The following is a 25,948-nucleotide window of genomic DNA, read 5'->3' on the forward strand; positions in this document are numbered from 1 at the left end:
GTAACGTGTAACTGAGGATTTGTCAACTTTTACTGCATCAGAAGAGTTTGATAGATATGGACTCTTGTATCATGCACGGTACACTTCAAGCACAGTAGCACACAAACGGTTCACAAACTTAGCCATTTCAAAAAAGCTTCCATCTTTGGCCCAAAAGCCAATGATCATGCCCTTTCAGATGCTGTATCAATCACTCCATTTCCCAGTTATGACCCTATTTTCCGTGACCCCCGACACACTTTCTATACCCTCCACTGCTAATGCTGGCACCTGCCATCTGTGAGTGGTTATTGCACATTGGTCATATTAATGTGACTGGACTGTGTATTTACATGTGGGGAATCTTAAGGTATGAAATAACAGAAATACTGTCATTTGGGCCCATTACTTCATCCACAGCAACCCTTAAATAATGTACGCCACAAGTTATAAACCACCACACAGAGATTCATGACACATCAAAATTTTATAAATTTTGAAAGGAATAAATTGTGATATGGTCTGCATGCCAACTTGTCACTTCTCATTTCTTCTGCTTTCTTCGTACAAGAACACACACTCTTCTCTCACAAACACAAATAATCACTCACTGACCACCCTTCTTTGCACTATTATAAAATGCAGGTGTTAATTCACAATGATAATTACTCTTTAATAGAATAAGCTGACCAAAAAACAATACTGTCTTCCTCTGATTTGTACATGCACAGAAATAGATCTGTCACTAGTCAAGTGCAAGGAATGCTCTACAGGCGTTGGCAATGTGTGGCTTCTTTGAAGAAACTGCATCTTATAAAACCCTACCTTGATCAAACTTTTTTTACTGTTACGTACAGCAACATGGAAGGCTTTTTACCTCCGTACAGATGAAGGATCATAACATATTTTAACTACACATGGTATACATAATTTTCTTTTTACTTTTGCATTTCTGTGCTCTAGTGATCAACAAGTGCTTTTATGTTTTTCTTATATTATCCATTAGTTGCACCTCATTTTATCCGGCATCAGCAGTGTGTTGTACACTACATTATGACATAACAGAGCCTCTTAACCTTTTGAGCACCAGAGGTTTCTACCTGAAACCACCAGTACCAGTGCCTTTTGCATGAAACCACCAATGCTACTGCAAGGCAGACACATCTAGTGTTACACTGAGATACACCTACAAATGTAGTGCATTGTAGTGGTCACTTAAGCATTCAAAGCAACATTTGGCATGGAGATTGCAATATGTGAATTGCATACGATTGTGACACGTGGTTTCTTTAATATCGATTACGTTGAGGAGACCATTGACAGGGAAAGTAAGTATATCTAGATATTGTAACATAAATGAAAGTTTGTACTACTGCTTTTATGAGTATAATGAGATCAAACCAGTGGGACAATATGTACATTTGATGCAAGTTTATTCAATTTTCAGCCCAGTGTTGCTTGTTATGTAGTACTATAATTTGTTTTAGACATTATGAGTTTATAGAAGTTCTGAGGTGTGGTATTGTGTCTAGGAAAATATTCGAAGTTGGTTTCATATATACAGGGTGTCCCATTTATCTTGGCCACCCTAAATAACTGTTTGTCCAGATGCAAATTACAAAATGTTTCAAGCAAATGACCTTTAGGCGCCACGAGGACATCAGCGTGGTCGCCTTCATTGCAACTTTATATATAAAAAAAAAGACAAAGGGAAGAACAGTGGTATGACTTTTTTAAATGGCACCCCGTATTTCCTCTCCTAAATACCTATTCAAAAATGTATCACAGTGTACCATTCAATGAAAAACAACGTTATTAGTTACATAACACAACATTGACTTCCACTTGCTGGAGTTGTTAGAAAACAAAAGAAAACCAAGTAAAAACGTAACACAAAATTGACTGACTCTCTTGTACCACTGCCCAGGAGTAGTACATTCAAAGGTGCTCAAAGTGGTGACCCTGGACACTGATATAATGGTGCACTCGTTGAATGAAAGAATTATTTACTGCTTCCAGTGTTGCCTGCTGAAGAGAATTACAAGCAAGCACGATATGTTCCTGCATGTCCTCTGGAGTTGCTGGAATATTGCGATAAGACTACATCTTTAATGCATCCCCAAAGAAAGAAGTCCAGAGGATTTAAATCAGGAGACCTAGCAGGCCAAGTAACTGTTCCTGCTCGACCAATCAATCTGGCAGGATACCTTCGGTTCAGAACACGACGTGCAGGCAAGGCATTATGTGCTGGACATCCATCGTGTTGATACTACGTAAGCTTTCTGGTTCTTAGCGGCACTTCATCCAGAAGAGGAGAAAGAATTCATCTGAGGAAGTTGGCATACGCTGTGCTGTTTAGACCACCACTGATAAAATAAGGGCCAATAATTGTAGTACCAAGCATCCCACACCAGTTGTTAACTCTTCATTGACCCTGATATTCACCTATCTAAGCCATAGTGGGTTGTCATTGGACCAATAATGCATGTTCCTTGTCATTTGTTTGAGAAGGAACATTCATCAGTAAATGGGTCGGCAGAGAAGTAGCTCGGGTCGGCAGAGAAGTAGCTCGGGTCGGCAGAGAAGTAGCTCGGGTCGGCAGAGAAGTAGCTCGGGTCGGCAGAGAAGTAGCTCGGGTCGGCAGAGAAGTAGCTCGGGTCGGCAGAGAAGTAGCTCGGGTCGGCAGAGAAGTAGCTCGGGTCGGCAGAGAAGTAGCTCGGGTCGGCAGAGAAGTAGCTCGGGTCGGCAGAGAAGTAGCTCGGGTCGGCAGAGAAGTAGTTCGGGTCGGCGAGGATTTGCTGCTGTGCCAACTGACAGAACTGTACACGATTCTGGAAATCATTCCCGTGCAAGGTGTATATGGTAAGGATGGAACCAATTACTTGTAAGAATACGATATACACTGATGTTAGGAATTCCAATCTCACGTTCAAGCTCTTGTGTGCTCACATGTGGATTCATAGCAATGGAAGCGAGGACAGTAACTTTGGCAGCTTCGTCTGTGCAAGTGCTACGACGACTGCATTGTCGCAGTTTGAAACTTCCCGTTTCCTGAAGTGTCGCAACAAGACGAGAAAAAAATCTGTCAGTAAGGTGGGTTCTTGTCAGGATATGTCTCTCCGTACAGTTCCACTGCCTGCGTAGTATTTCGTCTACCTTCAACAACAACAAAAGAAACGTTATGTCGATGCAGTTTGTATGCCAAATCTACACAACAGTATTTGGAAGGACTAAACTACTGTACTAAATGTACCCGTACATAAGGAAACAGTATTGCAATTACTTTTCTGCTAACTTAAATTCCCCATAGACAAGTAGCATTTCTACCTTCTCTTTTGGTGTACATTCTACTCACACAACTCTTCCACCGACGATGGTTGATGGAATGACTGGTGGTGTAACACCTCCGTTTATTTCGACCCGACCTGATCTGATCGAATAGCAGCCCAATAATTATTATTAATGTGACCGTTTACCTAATGGGGCTGGCAATCGGAATTGACTGCTACAGAAGTTGTTACTTTCCAGTTCGTCCTTCTTGAATGCTGTAATAATGAGATGTCTGGTAACAAGAAGAACACCAACACAGTTTCACTAATTATGAACCTATATTCGTCTCAAAAAAAACAAAGAGGAGGAGACAGCCACTGCCTTCGTCATACATATCTAATTACGGCTAATCTCAGCACAGGCTTTTTCGTTTTTCATTATCGTCACATGCTAATCCAACACTGCAATCCGACAACACTGCAATCCGACAACACTGCAATCCGACAACACTGCAATCCGACAACACTGCAATCCGACAACACTGCAATCCGACAACACTGCAATCCGACAACACTGCAATCCGACAACACTGCAATCCGACAACACTGCAATCCGACAACACTGCAATCCGACAACACTGCAATCCGACAACACTGCAATCCGACAACACTGCAATCCGACAACACTGCAATCCGACAACACTGCAATCCGACAACACTGCAATCCGACAACACTGCAATCCGACAACACTGCAATCCGACAACACTGCAATCCGACAACACTGCAATCCGACAACACTGCAATCCGACAACACTGCAATCCAACAACACTGCAATCCAAGGAGATGCTGGTGCGGTAGACGCGAAACCAAAATGTTGGCACTAGAAATGTCACTGACCACTTCCGTAATTATACTTCTTCACTTTCCTGGTATTATTCTAGTACAAAGGGGTTAAACCACGGCGATGGCAACTCCCTTTGTCGTTAAAGCCTTACATTACAACAACTGGCCTCCACACAGCTCTACCCGCAACATGGGACTGGCTCAACTCCACACACACTCTCGCTACACGACACAATCGATTGTTCGCCCTATCGACCTGTGCCGAGTGCAAATTTATAGTAAGGGCCTACGGACCCCTTACAGTGTGCATTCTACTTATGTTTACATTTGTCCTCTGTCAACATCAGCACGTGGGTGTGTTCCATTACTCAGAGTACCTGCACTAAGCACTGGGAGTGTCAACATCAATGTTGTGTTTTGTAATTAATAATGTTGTGTTTCAGTGAATGGTACACTGTGATACAGTTTTGAATAGGCATTTAGAAGAGGAAATGGATTACCAAATAGAAAATACAGGATGCCATTTAAAAGAGTCATACCGCTGTTCATATCTTTGTAAGAACAAAGCTACAACACAGGCAATCATGCTGATTGATGTCCCCCTACTTCTTTCAAATAACCGATTGTTTACTTTTTGTCAATCTGATGTTACATTTGATGCTTACTATGACAATAAAGATCAATTTTTTGAAAAAATTGGAAGTTAATTTTTTTAAATATTACTAGGACTTAAATTGAGTGAGTGCTTATTCGCCATTTCTACAATATTTAAATTCTTTGCTTGCCCTCATTTTGAAGAAAAAACACTTAGTTCCCTAACTTCAAAGCTCTTCCTTGAGTGTTCTGTATATATGCCTTGTCAACACAATGTTATCTCCTGGCCAGTCAATCTTTATGCAGACTCAGTGTTTATAGGCAATTATTCTTCTCTAAGTACAGAACCCACATATTCAGAAATACGCTGTGGCATTTTGTTGAGACTATTTAAAATAATGTACTACGAGACACTTAAAGTAGTAAAGGAGTTTTGCTATTTGGGGAGCAAAATAACTGATGATGGTCGAAGTAGAGAGGATATAAAATGTAGACTGGCAATGGCAAGGAAAGCGTTTCTGAAGAAGAGAAATTTGTTAACATCGAGTATAGATTTAAGTGTCAGGAAGTCATTTCTGAAAGTATTTGTATGGAGTGTAGCCATGTATGGAAGTGAAACATGGACGGTAAATAGTTTGGACAAGAAGAGAATAGAAGCTTTCGAAATGTGGTGCTACAGAAGAATGCTGAAGATTAGATGGGTAGATCACATAACTAATGAGGAAGTATTGAATAGGATTGGGGAGAAGAGAAGTTCGTGGCACAACTTGACCAGAAGAAGGGATCGGTTGGTAGGACATGTTCTGAGGCATCAAGGGATCACCAATTTAGTATTGGAGGGCAGCGTGGAGGGTAAAAATCGTAGGGGGAGACCAAGAGATGAATACACTAAGCAGATTCAGAAAGATGTAGGTTGCAATAGGTACTGGGAGATGAAGAAGCTTGCACAGGATAGAGTAGCATGGAGAGCTGCATCAAACCAGTCTCAGGACTGAAGACCACAACAACAACTACAAAATTGCTGACCAATTACTCTATCTTTTGAATCTAGGGATGTCTTTGAATACATAATTTAGAAAAGGTGAAACTTCGAGCGTAATCCCAAAAGTAAGGTATCCTATTTTTTTTTAATAAGTACATAAACCTGTTTATTTCTACAATGGTTTACATCAGTTTACAGCTTGAACATTCAGTTATTTTTGGACATTATCACCATTTCTTTCAATGCATTTTTGTAGGCACTGTGGCAGTTTTTGTATGCCCATGTCATACCAGCTCACCGCCATGCTGTTCAGAAAGTTATGAACCTCTTCTTTCACCTAGTCATCGGAGCTGAATCGCTCTCCTTCTAAATGTTCTTTCCACCTAGGGAACAGATGATAGTCACTGGGCTGGTGGGTGGGTGATTATGTTCCACTGAAACTGTTGCAGGAGAGCAATAGTATGCCAAGCAATGTGTGGGCGAGCATCGTCATGGAGAATGTGTACACCGTTGCTCAACATTCCTCTTCTCTGGTTCTGAATTGCCCGTTTGAGTTTTTTCAGAGTCTCGCAGTACTTGTCAATGTTAATTGTGGTACCAGTGATTCAGATCCAACGACAAGGTGAAAGAAGAGGTTCATAACTTTCTGAACAGCATGGCGGCGAGCTGGTATGACATGGGCGTACAAAAACTGCCACAGTGTATACAAAAATGCATCGACAGAAATGGTGATAATGTCAAAAAAATAGCTGAATGTTTGAGCTGTAATCTGATGTAAGCCATTGTAGAAATAAACAGGTCTGTGTACTTATAAAAAAAAATAGACATTACCTTTGGGACAATTACCTGTTTTTGATATTATGATTTTGGCAACTAAACTAACTGAATTTTTACTGTAGTAACAGGGATGAAAGTTTTAAAGATTTACCTTACTTCAGGATGAGCACCGTTTACTTTCAAAGTTTGTCAAAACCAATGATAATTCTCAGTCCGCCAAAGGACTTATTGCTAATGATCTTGTGCAAACCCTATGGCTCACTCAATAGACAAGAAATTTCAAATCATAGCACATACAGGAAAATATTAATTACCTTAACATTTTTCTATTGTTAACAGTTCTGACACCAATCCGCAGTCCTCTTAGAAGTCTATCATGCAAACCTGTTCACGCAAAAAACTTATTACTTTCACCAAAGATCCAATATCCCAGTTTGGCCGTGGACAGAAAGTAATGGATTCGTACAGAGAGACCTTGAAACCATTTTCTGCATGAAGTTACTAATATGTTTACTTTTTGTTTAGTGAAATATCAATTGAGCTACGGATCTGACCAGAAAATTATATACTTCCAACCACCAGTGCAAAGTGATTGTGCATCAACCACACATATCACTTTCAAACAGAACGATATACTGATTCATGTTTTTGGCTAAATAAAAGAGAGCCAACAAAATAATGTCTGCCATACTCAATACAGTACTGTGCACTAGATCTAACTATTAAAGAGAAGCATTTTTCTTCCTAGTCACAGTTCTGTTAATGTTGGTGACATTTTGATTAAACACAAAGAAAAGGGCTATGAAATCAAGAAAAAAATTATATTCACTGAAAATAATTTTATTTTCTCAACCCATATCTATGAAGGTATCTGATGTACCCTCCAACCATAGTTTCAAAGGATTCATAGTAACAGATATGATACTCTCATTCTCTGACATCAGAGTGCACTGCACAACATATGTAAATTATTAATACGAATGCAACATAAATTTAGGCAATAAAATTATCTGCATGTAGTAACAAAATACTGTTATTTCCATGGAACTGCTGTTCTATTGGCAAGCACCTGCAGGCACTGCAGAAGATAAAAAACACCTGCACATTACAATAATATTTCAAATAAATGTTGTGCTTATATACACGGGGAGTACAAAACAGTTTACTTAGAAAATGGTTTTAATTAGAATACAAAGTTGATTTCACTGCTATAATAACTAACAATCTGTAATCTTGTTAATTACCTCACTAGCATCATTACAGCATTTTGGGAATAATGCACCTTCCCAACAATTTAGCCAATTTTTATTGAGGAAACAACTTTGCATATAGTTCGACACGTTACAAAGGTAATGCGTAGCATTACTTGTACCATTTATGCATCCCTGTCTCTCTATTCAATTTTTGGTAACTACTGCATATTTCACAACAATTTCAAATTCTTAACAATATAATAGGCTATGGTTGTGACACACACACACACACACACACACACACACACACACAGACAGACAGACAGACAGAGAGAGAGAGAGAGAGAGAGAGAGTTCTTGCAAATAAAAAAACTGTAAAATGAAGCAGACTTAACACAGTGAAAAGTGGCAGTTACATGTTAGCAAACAATTGGCAGTTTATCAGGCTGGAAAATGCTTTTATGGCAGCCACATATTTAATGCAGAGCTTTATGAATGGAATGTTTGTGAAGCAACTACAGGCTCATCTTCAAAATGGACAACTAACATGAACTAAAAATGTTTTAAGAAAGTAACAGAACTAACAGTTACTTCAAATTGTAACTCTTGTTGAACAACAAGACGAAGCAATTTTCTTTGATTGAATTTCACATTATAACACAGTCTACCCCCCCCCCCCCCCCCCCCACTGGAATGGAAATAATGTGTAGCAGTCAAACATGCATTTTTAAAACACAATATCACCAGCATCTTTTAACATACAATATCACTAATGAATAGGTAAAAAAAAGATAGCAATAAACTTTCCTTCCACATGTTATGCTGCTACCATAGTTTTCAGAAAGAAAAATCTCAGACACATCTCAGAAGCTTGGAACTGTCACTTCAATTTTCTCTTACACTTATTTTCCCTGTATTACAGCTGAACTTGTTAACATTTCCAAATATCAAATTTACTTTTTTACTTTACAGTTTATACAAAGAACGAATACAGTATTTACAAATTTAGACCAAAGCACTTTCTTCTGTGTGTGTGTGTGTGTGTGTGTGTGTGTGTGTGTGTGTGTGTAAATAGATGACTTTTTGTATGGGTATCTGATGTCTGCATGAAAGGTTTTCTGTTTGATGATATGATTGATAAGTAACATTTATAAATTTGAAGGCATAAGAAAGGCAGGACAAGTAGGGTTTATGGACTACATTGACAGAAAACAGAAGACTTAATACCTGTACCAGTCTTTAGCATTGTACAGTGTACTTTTAGAGAGATTAAGTTTGGTAAAACTTGAGATGTTATCAAGTTTAGTAAAACTTGATATGTGAAATAAACAAAGGAAGATTGGAAAGACAGCATGATGAAAATGGAACTAAAAAATTATTGAAGATTAGAATCTATGAGACTCTAGACATCCCACTGAGCTACTAGAAGAATACAATTCACATCACGGTCCTACAAACAGTGAGGGCCCACATATAATAATAGTAAATTCATTACCATAAAATGAAGAAGAAATTGCCAAACAGATCAAAAGACTAAAAAACAATAAAGCATTGAGAAAGATGGAATCATAGCACAAATCTTCACATCAGCAGGCTCAAACATCATAAAAGAAGTCACTAAAATTATGTAAGACTCTGGCAAACATAACAAATACCACAAGACTGGAAAAAGGTATTAATTCACCCATTACAAAAGAAAAAGATAGAGAAATGATGCAAATGACTGGAGGAATCTCATTAATACTAGTTGCATACAAAATTCTATCCCAGTGTTCTCTCAACAGAGCACAGAAACAACTTTAACCACAAATTACAGCATATCAGGTAGGATTCATACCAGGCCATTCATGTCCAGAGCAAATCTTTAACCTAAAGCTAATCGCAGACAGACAATTTAACAATGTTAACTCGCAACATTTCATCAGTCCAAAATCAGACTGGACTTTTGAAAGAAACTGCAGATAAAGCGTTTCCAAGTATCTTTTTAAAAGACGGAGTATGTGACCTGCCATAAAGAAACTCCAAAGTTCATAGAGATGAGATCTGGCAAATATTTCATGAAAATGGAATTGACACTAAAACACACAAAGTTAGATTTCAAAAGCCAGAAACTGCTTACCCATCTTATCCAAAATACCTGCAACAAGAAATGTACATCAAAATACACAAAATTAAGACATTACCATACAATAACCAAACCACAAAGCCTTTCTGGATCAGAAACACCAATTTTGGACAGAAAAACTGGCACTACAAATACCAGAAAAAGGAATTCAAAATCTTAAGAAACATTCTCAGCCCAAAGCTTGCAGGCAAACAATACCAACTAAGGAACAATAAGGAAATCAGACAATAAATGAACAACAACACTGACATTAAAAAACCCAACTTAAGAATCTATGGGCATATTAAAAAAGTGAACCCAGTCAGCTTTACAAAACAAGTAGTCAAATATTGAGGCAACAGGAGCGAAGCAAATACTGACATGATGGAAATGGGTTGGCGAGATCAAAACTGATGTGGAACTGGCAGGAATACCCCTGAAGTTCAAGTTTGCAAAATCTTCAAGTCCAAAACTTCAAAGTGGCTAGCTGAACGAGAGGAAAAAATCAATGAAGATCACTAGAATAGCATGGTCTATACGAGATAATGAAACGAATATGTGAACGCAAATGTCCACCTATAAGTACTTTATGCACAGTCTTAATGGACTTATTGACAAAAAATAATAAAGGAAAAGAAAATTGGTGGTTTGTTAGATGATCGCCAGTTAACTTAAGGAAACAAAGACATCAATGAGAGAGTTAACAAAGATACAAAAGTGTGAAATTATATCAATATTATTTGGTAAGGACATTGATGTCGTGTGAAAGCGATGACTTAGATGTCCTGTTGAATGGGATTAAAGTATTGATAAGATTAAAGTACTGATGAGAATAACGGGTGAAGCAAGGATGACATAAAATGCAAACATACGAATCTTGAAGAGAAATATAGGCACTAATCACAGACACATTTCTGAGAATGTATGTCCCTAGAACAGCAGTGTATTCAAGTGAATCATGGACTGAGGAAAACCCAGTAAAGAAGAGAATTTAAGTGCTTGAAATGTGGTATTACAGAAAGAGGCAGAAATTTCAGTGAAGCAGGTTTTCAGCACAACTAGCAACAGAACAAACATGGAAAGAACTAATTAAAAGGAAGAAAATGATAATGTAAGAGAAGAGTAATACTAGAGGGAGTCATACATTGCACAAATTGTTTGGACAACAGAAATTAGAATTTATACAACAAATAACCAAGGATGTTGGTTCCACATGCTATTAAAACAGTATATCCTATAAATGTTTGGATATGAATTAAAAAAGAATATGGGCATGCAGAGAAGCAAAAAGTGCTCACTTCCTTACATTCAAACAATACAAATCACAATAAGCAGCTCATAATTATGTAATAATAAGACTTGCCATTAATTTTAAGTGAAAACTACAGAAAGCTTCATTCACTGCAAAATGAAAATATCTAAAAATAAAGAAGCTACACCTTATGCAGTGCTGTTGAAGTTTTTCTACAGATATTTGTCAAAAAGGATCAAGTTAACATGCTAGAACGTTCATATACAGTCATAATTACTTGAGCTTTACAGTCTATGCAATACTCATGAAAGTCTCATACGGCCAGTTACTTTGCTTTCCACATTTTTCAGACGGTTCTTATTCTTGGAACAAACGAATTACTGTTAACCAATAATAATAATAATAATAATAATAATAATAATAATAAAACAAGAACTCAAGAGGATGTCACCTTTCTAAGAAAAGGCAGAAAGGTTTTGTTAACTTTGTGATACAAGACATTTTGATTTTAGAAATATCTGGTTTCAAACAAAAACCTTATAAATTTCTAATGTACTATTTGATATTAAGCATGTAATGACATTCATATTTGCAAATTATTTGGAAAATGTTAAAGCCTTACATCTATCAAATGTACAAAATAAAACAAAAACCAACCAGTCAAAGTTTTCATGAGACTTTTTCAGACATTACTGATGTCAATTTTTTTCTCATATTTCTTCACCCCTATCTCCTACAAAGCACTTGCATGTAATCCCAAGAATTAGTCTCCGATGCCCTGTAGATAAATAGCATGTTAAATTTAAACCTTCCTTTATTCATTCCAATCCACAAACATGATGGGAGAAAAAAAGTAAATATTCTGTTCTGTTGCTGCGAACAGATTGGAAACTGAAAAGTGGATGATACACAAAATATGATAGTATTGACTCAAATGGAAGTAACATTCTCTCTAAATGAACTGCAATATTAACTGTCGACCAATGGAATTAAAAGCAATATACTCTAAATTTATCCCGTCCCCCTAAATGCTGTATGCTTCATCAACAGCAAATTCTTTTGTAAAACAAAGGCTTCTTTATTCAAATACTGAAAGTGATGTTAATAATTTGTTAGATGGGGGTTATGAAAACTGAAACCTACGAAGTTTTTAATGGCATATTATCAAGGCCATAAAAACTGTAAACAATTATCACATGCATTTTTCATATCCTGTGATCAATGACACTTATTAGAAATCGTTGGCATGAATCTGTTCCTTATGCTGTGAGAAGTCAATTTTCTCAATTGCTGAAAAACTACAATGTGTAGTACACACAGTTGCCTCTACCAAAAGAGGGCAACAAGTGGAAAGTGAAACAAGTCATCTTTAACCTGGACAATACTGACTACTGACTGCTTCTACTACAGCAGTAATAGTAATAATAATAACAACAACAACAGCAACAACAAAATAATATAAAAAGCCTCAGGAATGCAACCATGCATGTGAACTACACCTTACAACATCTTAAGCAGCAATACTGGTGCACGTGTCACAGGAATCTAGCAAAAATCATATGCAGACTTTAAAATACTATGTTAGTACCCATGCACAATCATCATAAGAATAATAATAAATACAACATGATACAGCGGATTTTAGAATGTTATAAAGCAGTACTGTGTTGTAAGCCTCATATGACAGCTCTTACCTGAATCTCAGGAAAAAAAAATGTACCACAAATGTCATCTCATTATTATCAGACTACTGAGCGAGTTTTATTGCAGACCGGTTTTCAGTCATAGTAACAAAAAATAGACATATCACGATCAACATAATGCTTTCTTCCTGTAAATTCCCATTTCTAGATACACATTTAGATATGACCTGCCATCTTTCTACGACTTTACATTACCTACGCTGATAATGAAAACTGTAATGTTATAACCAACAAATATTTGTAAATATACAGTTGTGTTGGGTATGTTTATTAATAACAAACCCACCACCGTTATGGAACACATTACAATAAGAACTGTGACTCATTTGATCAACAGTGATTCTCCGTATCTTGTTTCTGCACTGTAAAATCTCTATGTACAAAATGGATAGTGCTCTAAAATAGAAAAAAATATTTTGCAAAATAGTTTAATTTACTGTTATGATTTGTCTTAGTACTATTCATAATAGTCATGGGAAAGAATTTGTACAGATTACAGAGGTGTTAAACAGCTGAAAAATATACATATGAAGTGCAAATCTGGAAACGAACGTACATTCCACATACCACACAGCATCCACACCCAAACAAAAATTTAAATTTCAAATTGTCCTACTATGTAAAGATACTTCCATACCAAAATGGAACAACTGAGTAAGATGCAAAATGTTACTCTATACAATGTACTTCTAAGTACTAAGAGGGTATCCATACAAGCAGCACAACACAAATGAGGCCTAAAACCACAACCTGGTATTGCAACATTTATAAAATCTCTCTCTCTCTCTCTCTCTCTCTCTCTCTCTCTCTCTCCCCCCCCTCCTCACATATGCCACAGATACACGACGACACATTCGCAAAATAAGATCCACAATCCAGTGATGTGTTCTCTCTTCTTATTTACATGTTGTCCTAATTCAAATTTGTGTTTAAAATATGCAGTAGGCACTTTGGTAATTTTTATAGCATTAAAAGCCTGAAGTATTCAGAGTAGTTTACACACTTCTTAAGGTGCAGTAAGATTAACAGGAATCTATTCATTAATATAATTTTCCAAATGAGTAACTGTTTACTTGTGCAAAACTCTTTCTTATACAAAGAACTAAGTGGCACCATATTAAGTAGTCTGCAAACTACTGCAGCTAATAGGCCCCTTAATTTTGATACAGCAATTGTTTTAGTAGAAACCACTGCAGGTAGATGAATATAAAGATCTTTTATATAAAAAAACAAGATATAATGGAGTGAGGTGTTTAAAATTAAATAATAAGAGTTTACACATTGAATTCAGAAGTGAAAACATATCTGCTCTAAAGAAAATTTTTTTTTTGTCAATTTGGGTTACACCCAACATTAACTTTTCTGTCACTCTGTTGCCAATTTTTTACAATATCCTTTGCGTGACTGATCAGACAGTACGGCTTCTGGGCACTCGCTTCTTTTCTGTTCAGAAATGTTGATTAATCAAATTAATTTCTGAGCTAGAGCTCTTCTGTGGGTTGCAGAATTTATATAGCAAATGTAGCATACGAAACTTTGAATATCACAATTTGGAGATGTTAACTAACACAGAGAAAAAGTTAACAGCAGAATGCTTCCTCTTTTCTTTGTTTGACAATATGATTGAAAATTAAACACATATACAAAAAATTAAAGCTCCTATGAAACACTGAAATGCATACTTGCAAGATGTCTTAGATCACAATGGACAGTGGCAATATAAAACATAAAAAATATGGTTACATGAACTTATGTAAAATAATTAATTGTATCTTTTTGTATTGTCCCAGAGATACTTAACGGAGTCCAACCTTAGGATTATCACCACTGTTTTTCATACACACACTTTTCAGTTCACTGGTTTCAATATAAAAAGCACCAAAGATTTATTATACATCTCACTGATCATAATCCTGTGACCCAAGTATTTACAAAATTTATTTATGCCACATTCCTCTTTAAGTATTAATTTCACTCCGTGTCATACCACCTGAACAACAAAATGGGAATATTCTCTTGCCCTCAATCATAAACAACTAACTGATCTTCATTTTCTACAAATTGTACCACAATCTTTTGAACTGTAGAATGGTCAGCTGATGCACCAAGAAAGCTCCAAGCTAATACAAATTCTAATACATTGAGCAGTTTTATTTTAACATGGCCACTCTACAGTTCTAACGCACTTTACATTTCCCAACACTTTTATATAACATAGTAATACCACAATCTGTGGCAGCAGTATTGTAAATTGCTCGCCCACATGTAATCCATTTTCTCCGAATAAAGGAAACCTTTTGAAAATGCTTCATAACTTGAATTAGGTGAGCACAGTTTCACAGGATGAAGTTCAATGATAAAGTTGAGAGAGCTCCAAGTTGGTCAAATCATAAATGCAGAAACCTTTAGCATCTGACAGCTGAGATTTAAGAAATTGCATACTATGTTATTTAGTGATGCAGAGGCGCTTGAAATGATGCACTTGTGTTTAAACTCTGTACTTCTCCATGCACATTTCTGACATAACATTTTGAGACACAGTATTTTTCCTAAGCAAACAAATCTGTACATTAAAGGTTCCACTTTCTGCAGCTATCAAACCTCTCCAGCAACTTTAAAGATTAAAATAATCAATTCAACAACATTATTTCTAAAACAATTAACATGAACAACTGTGAAACTCATTACACAGTCAACTGCCTGCAATGATTATGACAGCGGAAGACACACTCAGGCTTCAGATTTACACCCCGTTGCCTTCTGACATTCTCAGCTCAATAATGTCAGTTTTGGACATGGAGAAGCTATTTGTAGAAACACTTATATGTCCATCAGTGTGACGGATGCTGTCAACACATAGCAGTTTGCACAACAGTCACTTGATGTCTCAGTTTGTTTCTGTTTTTGCGTGTCTCCTCTGGATGGCAGCTGCCAGATCTTGCTTCAGCATGGCTTGCTGTCTCTGTTCTGCCAGTGGTTGCATACTACGTAAACCATTAACAATGTCCTTTGTCTTACTGAAGTAAATTTCATTTAAAGTATTACGTATCTTATTCTCCATGTCCTCCACCATTCGACCGATATTGGCGATGTGGGGAGAAGCTTCACTAACATTTGCATCTTGCTCCACCTGAAAATCACATAAATAAATTCATCTGGCACACAGAATGACCTGGTGATCATATTAAATATATTCAAAAGTATAAAATAGTGAAATGAATTAAATGCACAGAAATACCAATTAATGAATCAGCTCGGGATGGACTCTTAAGATGGAACGACATGAATGATGTCATTGCAAACTATTCACGTGCTGGATCTTTGATGTAATGATTATGTTATAACATTTACAAATTTGTGTCAGAGCTGGTCTTTAACCAAGATTTTCATCTTTCTATGAGCAGTCAATTTAACCTTCAGGATATCTGAGTATGCCTCAAGGCCTAACTTGAACCTTCAGTGTCACTGATTTTTCCACCTAAAACTTCTTAACATTCTTTAGCCATGGTACTCTACAGACCCTGTTTCCCCAGTGCAGCTATTTCCATATAATCTGTAAAAGGAAGCTCTTTTAGTACAATTCAGAAAACATATGTGGAAACCGTGAGTGACAATGAAGGTTTAAGTCAAGTCTGGAGTTGTGATAAGTTGACCATTAAGTTAAGGCAACACCACAGAAAGTAGGAAATCTGGTTTAAAGTTCAGCTCTAACACAATTTTTCCAACAGTCATAATACATTAATTATAAAAGTATGTTTATGATACGACATTAGTGACAAGACAATTAGACCAACAACTTCACATTCTAAATGTGTAACATAACTAGTGCCTCATGTTAAATGATCATTAAGTCAAATCATAAAACACAAATGAGTCTTAAACTTATGTTACTGTGAACTTTAATCAGTCCACAGAATTTAAAGATTCGTCACAGGTCTTTTATTACTCATATGTGGTAATGTGATGTAATCCACCTGCCCTCACCGATGGTCATGTCCCACATCATAAACCCAAGAATATAGTGTCTGGAACATCATGAAACTAAATTAAAATCCAATATGAATAGATAAATAATTTACAAGGGCAAACCGAAAATGTCTTCCCCTGACTACACAAGAATGTTTCACGGTAGCAGAAAATGACAGAAACACGATGTGAATATGAAGAAAAAACTTTTGAGTGCATCAAATACAAAAGAGTGCCCACTAATGAATCTTCTCATAACTACAAATGCAATATCTTACGATGACTCCAACTCACTATATCAAAAGAGTGGTGTGAAGAAATAATAGCAATACAGAAATATCTGGGAGCATGCAACAATCCACCTGTCCCAGCAATAGTATAAGCAGTTAATGTGCCTGGGAAGCATAATGTTGCGAGCTTTGGGGCGATAACTGTCTACTTTCCACTCTGATCGACTTAGCGTAACTGTTTAGGAAAAAAATTGTTCTCAGTCACATCTCAAACTGATATATGACTAAAAAAAGATAATTCCTAGATCTGCCTCTACACACAGATGGTGTTTTTCATACAAAAAGTTACCCAAACTACAGACAATTTTTACTCCAGCTGACAATGAAACACCTAACCTAATTTTATACATTTTATTATGTGACCACATGCTCTCCTCGATATAACCATTTTAACATTTGACAACAATCTGTAACTGAATCGAAACTGGTTGTGTGAACAATTTACTTGCGAACTGGAGAGTATGACCTAAATAAACAAAGGCTGAATATATCAAAACCCATACAACTTACATAGCTGCTATAGAGACTGGATGTACAAAATAGCCCCCTTTAATTTGTACACCAGCGACTGGCTTATTACATGGTGTCTTTGTACTTGTAATACACAAGGTTTACACATATTGTTTTTATGCTAAAACTAGTTGTTGAATTGCAGGCATTTAAGATCTTATATGTTAGTATTATCAAAGGCTTGAATAGCCCAAACATGCATCTTTAGCAAGTTTAAATTTAAACATTTTTATCCAAAATTATTTGTTGAAGGAACAAAAAAGTTTGCGTTCTGGCATAACGAAATTTCTGTAATATATATGTCAATAAACAATGAATGAGTGTGGGTTAATTCATTGAAGTGAACATTAGGATTTTTCATGTTCATGATCCAGAAAGAGAACTGATACAATCATCTAGTAAATGTTACATTGATGTTCACCCTATCATTACACAGCCACATTTGTTTCAGCATATAAGTCATTATCTTACTACTGTTCTTGAAATTAATTTCTTTGTCATTTTTTCACCATGTTGTGAGCTCCCACTTCTAAGCAACTTATGGCTACCTTCTGGTGACTATCCCATGTGACTCCTAATTTCACCCCAACTGGTTTTATCACACAATTCAACTCTATGTCATCTTTACTTATAGCTTTCTATTGCTTTCACTCTTATTTTTAATTTTTTATTTGTTGTTCCACAGTTCAAATTCAAAATATAACAACTCCCCATAAATTGTCTGAATTTGTCCTTTTAACTTATTTTTCTAACAACAGTATAACAATATGAAAAGGACAGATTTCTTCATTGTCCGGAATGGACGGTCATCAGAAGTGGCTAAGGCAGGAGAATATGGTGGGTATGGCAGTACTTGGAACTGCATTTCCACAATGTTTGCCATGGCTTTCTGACTTGTATGGAGACGCGTGTTGTGTTGCAAGACCATATTTTTTGACAGTGCACACACTCTACACACTTCCAACAGTCGACTGTGAATATCCGCAGTGTTTACACCCTCCTTCCACAGAAACACATCTTCCAGCACCGCAATTGCACTTATATTGATTGTTCTGTCACTTATGGTTAGATGAAAGTACTACGAGGGCAGTTTGAAAAGTTCTCGGAATCACCACGAGAGGTCAGTGCTAGTGCAACAAGTTGTTAACGTGATATTCATTGGACAGTTTCCTGTGAACACGTGCCACGTACGTCAGTGCTCTTGGAAGAGAGCTGTGGCAGTGATGTGGCTCTGTTCCTGAGTAGTGATTTGTGAAGAGGGGGGAGGGGGAGGGAAAAATCAAGATTCGAGCAGTGATTAAATACTTCATAAAGAAAGGTACGAAAGCAAAGGATATTCATGCCGATTTCCAGAACACACTGGGGCGACTCTGCTCCTTCATAGTCCACTGTTGCCAAGTGGACAAATGCCTTTAAATTTGATCAGAACAGCTTAGATGATGATCCACGCAGTGGACGTTTAAGATGTACCACTACTCCAGAAATCATTGCAAAAGTGCACAAAATGGTCACTGAGGATTGCTGATTGACAGTGCATGAAATTGCTCAAGCTTGCCAGATGTCACCTGAAAGGTTGTATCACATTTTAACTGAAGAATTAGAAATGGAAGGATTATCTGCAAGATGGGTGCCACGACTCTTGATGCGACCCTGCACACGTTCTGTCACCATGGCAAACTTACACGAACTAAGGTATGAATTATTGTAACACCCAGCCTTATTCACCTGATACGGCTCCATCAGACTTCCATCTCTTCCCAAAACTGAAAATTTTTCTTGGTGGATGAAGATTCGCTTCAAACGAAGAACTGATAGCTGAAGTTCACAACTATTTTGCAAGCCTGGACGAAACTTGTTTTCAAGATGGTATCAAGGCACTGGATCATTGTTGGAGCAAGTGCATTAATCTAAAAGGAGACTACATTGAAAAATAAAAAAAAGTTTCAGTGATATAAGTACTTTTTTTTCCTATTCCTTTCAGAGAACTTTTCAAATCACCCTTGTACATATTTGCAACTGTAATGATGAGTCCAATGATGCACGATGAATGGTGGGGAAAAAAAAAGTGTAAATCAATATCTAACAGCTATTGTACTTCTGACAAAGGACTTTGAAAGTTGAATATTTCTAGCATTTTTGTTCACTGGGGCTGTCTGCAACTCAATGCCTCTTCCATGAGGCAAGTAGTAATCTATTCTTTCTACACTGTTATTATTCCATCCTGGACTTTCTATTGGTTGTTTAAGTTGTTTTCCTGGTGTTAAAGGTCCCATAAAACAAAACTGAACTACCCTACTATAGCCAATTATACTTGCAATCTTCTATTTTTGTTTTCCACTGATAGTAACCTTTGGACACATGCTCAAATCGAATTACTTGTCTTATATAAGTATTATCACTAAGTTGCCTGGATTAGACTGATGGGTTTGAGAAAACAAACTACTACTACATCAGTCCCTCCATCCTGGGAGTGTCTCCCAACAAAATTTTTCTCAGTGGGACAAGACTGACAGCCAAAAAACCATTAGTACGCCTGGGATACAAAACGAAGAATGGAAGGATAATATCAGCTATAAATAAAAGCCAAATTTTGATTGGGGGAGGGGATTTATGCTGGCCAAAATCAGATGAAGGCCCTTCAGAGCACATCAGTGGCGAGAAACACATCTGCATCCATCCAGTAGGCTGCTCCTTGTAAAATACTGTTGAGACAGTCAAGGCCAATGAAATGACAGGAGTAAATAAGGTACCATCCTTAGATTAGAATGATGAGGGATGTATAAGGATAAACAAATTAAAAGGTGGGGTCTGGCCAACCTCTTAGTCCAAGATGTCCAGAGGCCCTCTGGGGCAGAGATTGCAGTAGGGAACCACCAGCCACCCCTAACCAGAGCCAGCAACACCGTAATATCTGACCTTCAGATAAAACTGTTCAAATTGTATTATAGGGTAAAGTGCAAAACTAAGTTTGCTGCTTTGATGACATCAGCTAAAATGGGAGGTGATGCGGTGGCAGAGTTCAGCATTTGCTTTTTCACAGTGAAGGCAGAACAACAATTAGTGTGTCCACTGAAAAACACAACTACAGTGCACTGGAGTACTTTGTCAACAACGTATTAATGGGTGAATTGCTACTCACCATATAGAGGAGATGCTGAGGTGCAGACTGGCACAACCTCAGAGTCTATGGCTGCCAGGCCAGACTGCGAGCTACAGTGCATGGTGGGAGAAGCAATCCAGGTGGTGGGGTAAGGAGGAGGCCGGGGTAGGAAGGGGGAGGGCTAACAGGACAGGGGAGTGGGAAGAGGGTAGGGCATCTAAGTGTAATTGGGAGGTTAAACAAAGGGTAGAGGGAACAGAAAAAGAGTGAAGTAAAAAGACTGAGTGTGTTTGTGGACACGAAGACTGTTTGGGCTGGACTAGGAATGGGAAGGCGTCAGGCAGGTGAAGGACAGTGACTAATGAAGGCTGCCTAATTTCTTTTGTTTTAGGGCACAAAAACAACTAAGGTCATATGTCCCATGTCAGAACTGCATACCCTATTTTTAAAAGCAGGCGACAAAAGGAAAGACAGCTAAAATCAGGTACTTTGAGAAAGGTCCATAAAATATGCCACAGAGTAACAGAGGTCCTAAACTGAAGATTAAATGTCCTTCGCCATATTACTATGATGAATAAGAAGTAAAATGTGGCCGACAGCCTGTGAGTCATTCACTAAAATGACCGATAACTCAGATGGCAAACATAAATGAGAACGAAAGTGGTTAAAAAAAGGGTATTCTATCAGGAAATGGCGAACAGTCAGAGGTCGAGGGCAATGAGCACATAGTGGTGGGGGAGTACTACGTAACAAATGGTGATGGATAAAAAACCATTGCCTGATATGCTACCTAGTTAAAATGATGTCACAGCAAAAGGACCAAGAGGTAGTCATCCAAGCTGATGGGAGATGCTTAATTCCTGGAGCTTGTTCCCATAAAGGGAGGATCAGTGGTGGTGCCAAAGTGACACTGCCTGCTGACAGGTGGAGATACAGATATAATCGGAGGTAGTGGAACAACTAGCGGGCTGAAGCACAAGGACTGTACCCATGACAGCTGCCTCGTTTCCCATCAGATTGATGTAACCAGGAACCCACGTAAACATCACAGTGGATCCATGCAGAATTAGCAAGTGACAGCTTTCCTGTACCCTTTGCACTTAGGGATGGACAGTTTACAGCACACTGAGGCTCCGGAGGCTACTGATAAAGAGTCAGAGCAGATGACACAATTGAAAAACCTTTGTCCCTGGATGTACTGCGTGGCCTGAGACAGCGAAGAGTTCTGCTGTAAATACTGACCAGTGTTCCGTAAGCCGATACCAAAAATCGTCAGTGCCAATGATGAAAGCACACCCGACACCACGGTCAGTCTGAAAGCCATCACTGCACACAAAGGTACTATAGGAAGTTCCATGTGGAGGTCGTGAAACTCACAGTCATCAAAGAAGGAGGCGTACGACAGGTGGCCAGGCATGGCAGACAAATGGCATGCGTATCTGCTGACGAGAAAGTCACGGCGGTATGACAGCGGTAGTTCGGCTGCTTCAGCATACAGGCTCCCACCCGGGCTAGTGTAAAAGAGGGCACTGTGATTCTAAGAGCAGCTGTAAGTCCTCTTTGTTGGACCGAAGACTGCAAATGTTCCATTTAAGGAGGTTCATAATGAAGAAAGGAGAGGAGGGAAAAAATGAAGGGATGTCATCTCGACGGCTGCCAAGTTCCAGCCTTCGAAGACTCACACTACAGGGCACAGAGGCTGAAGGATCCTGCTCCTTGAGGTCTACAGAGGCGTCTGCATTCTCTTTCAGTTGGTCTGTGAAGTCCACGGCAGAAAAACAGTTGGTGCTGTGCAGTGGTGACATGGAAGTCAGCCGAGCAATGGTATCGCGTGGCGACACTGTTGAAGAGGATCACTTGAGTCGTCAAAGGAGAAGACCGTTTGCCTTTGTTTGGCTTCTTGGAGCCTTTCCAGCTGTCAGAGGAAGACTCACATGTCTGCTGGCTGGAGCGATGTATGGAGTCCTCGTGGGAGTATTCCTTCTCTCCTTTCTGGCCTGCCGGTTGTGTAGCAGTTGATTTCACCCTGTGAGGCAAAAGTTTGGTGGCTTGTTGCACAGCTGGAGGAGGAGATGGGGATGCTACCATGACACTGGGCGATTTCACAACCACAGTGTGAATTTGAGGCTGCATGTCTGCATGGCTATATCCTTCGTGGAACGAGATGTAGGAACAACGGCACTGTACGTGCCAAATGGTAGAATGCAGGGTCTCCGACTAGCCAACAACTAGTAAGCGACCGGGTAAGGAATTTTTTCCTTCACCTGGATCTCCTGGACAGCCTACTCATCGAGATACCTGGGACAATCTCTAGAGGTGGCCGCATGCTCGGCGTTGCAATTGATGCAGCGGGGAGAAAGAGGTGGACAATCGCTGTTGTGAGCATCCCTACCATGATTACACATTTGGTCGGGTGTTGATAGGACATTCAAGTGTGGTTGTAATGATGACACGGGTTGCAGCGCATTGGGTTCAGAATGTACTGTCAACTGTGATAATTTCATAGCCTGCTTTGATCTTTGACAGAATCAACACTCTATGAAAAGTGAGCCAATGGACTGTAATGACACTGATTGGGGGTGTACATTTGGATTTCTGCCTCAGTCAGATCATGAGCAGCCTAGAGTAAGTAACACCACGGGAATAATTTGGTTTTTGATGGGCCTCGACACGAACAGGATAGCCAAGGAGGAGCGAAGCTGCAAGCAGTTGTGCTTGAGAATGTAAATGAGAGCAGGATTTCACAGGGCCAGCAATTGCATCAACTTCCCTAATAATAAATGGATTTACCACAGCAAAAGACTGGTCATCTTCAGTATGTGAAACCACAAGGAACTGTGGTGTATCAGAGGGTCTTTGAATCGTTAGCCTTATTCCATTTACGCTTAGTAGATGTAGACTGAGAAGATTATGTTTGGCTCATTGCAAGGAAGTCCCACACAACTGCCAGTGTCTCCTATGGTGCGCTAGTTCCAACTGGGGGCCCCCCTCTCAGAAGGGAATGCACCCGCCTTAGGTGATTGTTCAGACCTCAAGTCACACCTCCGTAACACCTGACAGAGGGATCAATCATCAATTTAGGAAGATAGCGGCTCAGACAATCACCCCTCCCTGCACCTAGCCTTTAGCAGGGGGGTAGTTGCGAACCCTACCTCTCAAACCGGGGTTGGGAATTATGCATTACCCAGTCACCTGTTACGCGTCAGATGTGTGGACTGGCCTTCAGGAGTCCACAGAGACAAAGAAGAAATAGATGAACCTCAAACACTGAAGCAGAGGAAGGGAAACAAAAAAAGAAAAAGGAACAAACACAGTGGAGAGACTGTTCTGATATCTGCGTCTGAATGTGCAGAACATATTTCCAACAACTTCCCAGACATGTACCCCAAGGGAGGGGAAAAAGAATAGCAAGAGGATACACATGCAGCACAGAAGGGAAAAGGTGCTGCAAAGGCTGGGGCCCTGTTGTAGCCTAGCACGAACCCGCCAAACAGTGCCACCGTCCCTGGAGGCAATGATGGTTGAGGCCAAGAGGGTTATGGGAACATAAGATATATTTCAGGTAGTGTTCTCACCCATGCAGTTCAGAAAAGATGGTGTTGGTAGAAAGGATGAATGACAAAGGTATAGGCTGTGAGGCTGTCATTGAAATGAAGAATGATGCACTGGGTAGTTTGATCAGTCCAGCTGTTTCTTGGCCACAGTTTTTCAGTGGTCATTCATGCAGGCAGACAGCTTATTAGGTGTCATGTCCACGTAGAACAAAGCACAGTGGTTGTCAATATTCCATTCAGGATTTTCCATTGTTTTAATCATGGGTAACTTCTTGCAGCCAGTGAGGTTCGCAAAGAATTGTAGATTCCTGGCAGGACATTCTGCAGACACATCCATGCAGTTACAAAATCCTTTATGGTAGGCAGCTTGTCGGTGGTAACTACAGCGTATCACTTCCTATTCCATGTCACTGGAAGTTGTTGGGATAGCATCAGCTAAGTCAGGGCCAGTATTTTAAATCTCAAGACATTCTCTTTGGTAGCCTCCATGGCCAGAGGATCTACGAGTTCTTTTTCTGGAATTCTAACATGGCTAGGGGTCCAGAAAAACAGGATTGGCCTTTTAGTGTTTTGGCATTTAGTAAGATGGTCTTGAATGGACAATACCAGTGGGTGTTGGAGATGGCAGTGCATCACTCCAAATTAGAAAAAACTCTTAAGAGGAGGTGTAGATGTATGTAACAGGTTGCATGATAGTCACTAGTTCTCCAATGAAGACATTACATTCTGGTGGTGGGGAATGTTGCTCATTGCCACCTCACACTGGCTAACAAAACACTCGCCACAGAATAGATGGGTCTGATTAATCTTTTGGTCTGAAGGCTGTATTTAGGTGATGCTGTGGGTGACATACTCCAAGCGGGTGTGCTGAGAGAAGGTTGAGGAAAGTCGCATACAATTAGGTGCAGGAAAATTTCGTGAAAATAACGTGAAAACTAACACAAAGTGTCGCAGAACTTGTCATTTTCCCACATGGAAAGTGTTGACAAATCTGAGGACAACCAATATTTATAACTGGTAGTTATTTAACACTAAAATTTCATTTTGACTTTTTATTGAGGATTGTGTGTAATCTTAAAATGACAGTTTATTTCCCATTACCTGGCTATGATGTGACGGCAAATACAGCACCAAAATTGGCAAAAACAAAACAGCACCAAAATCAGCAAAAAATAACACCAAAATTGACAATATCCCCAGCAGGTTGATATCTACAGGGCTTGTCTGGAAGATAGCACACATGGCATTATGAATCCACAGGTGAAGCTTACGAAGTCTAAGCAGCATAGTATGAAAGAATTGTGAAGTTGCTACAAGAGTGGTGTGACCAGCATCCAAGGAAGTGTTGCTGAGGCAGGGTAGAGCACTATGTTTTGCCTTGCACTTCAGATTTACCTGGAATACATGAGGCAGCCATGTTAGATTAATATCAGTCACTTGCCCTAAAAAGAGTAAAGTTTCTTCTACTTGAAGTAGCTCCTTAAGCAATAACAATTTGCATGTGGGTGGGTGTTCAGTGATAGCAGAAGTACATCAGACATATGTTTAGACTGTAGGGTCCATGCCCTCTGTAAATTCTTTAGTTACTATTAGGAAAATGGTTACTCAGGCCAGAGCCTGTGTGCAGTGAAAACAGAATGCCTAACTGAACATGGAAAGAACGACTCAATAAAAAATGCAGATAAAAAATTTTGGGAGGTGTACCTCTCTAGCTCCACTCATGCACAGTAACTAGAATATGTTGCAGTAATGTGGAGTCATAAGCTTTTAGCAGGGGGGGGGAAAAAACTGACAAAAATGTAGCAGCATGTAAATGCCATTATTATAATA

General features: G+C 38.8%; 1 protein-coding gene across 1 annotated transcript in view; it reads right to left on the reverse strand.

Annotated features, from left to right (window-relative positions):
• Positions 1 to 8,658: 8,658 nt before the first annotated feature.
• LOC126162665 (F-actin-capping protein subunit beta) overlaps positions 8,659 to 25,948 on the reverse strand; it is a 39,360-nt gene continuing 22,070 nt past the window's right edge. The window contains exon 5 of the mRNA XM_049919313.1: positions 8,659 to 15,828. Within this exon, the coding sequence (XP_049775270.1) occupies positions 15,586 to 15,828 (243 nt within the window). The 3' untranslated portion in view covers positions 8,659 to 15,585. The remainder of the gene's footprint in view (positions 15,829 to 25,948) is intronic.

Source organism: Schistocerca cancellata, chromosome 2 (genome assembly GCF_023864275.1).
Source record: "Schistocerca cancellata isolate TAMUIC-IGC-003103 chromosome 2, iqSchCanc2.1, whole genome shotgun sequence".
Lineage (NCBI taxonomy): Eukaryota > Metazoa > Arthropoda > Insecta > Orthoptera > Acrididae > Schistocerca > Schistocerca cancellata.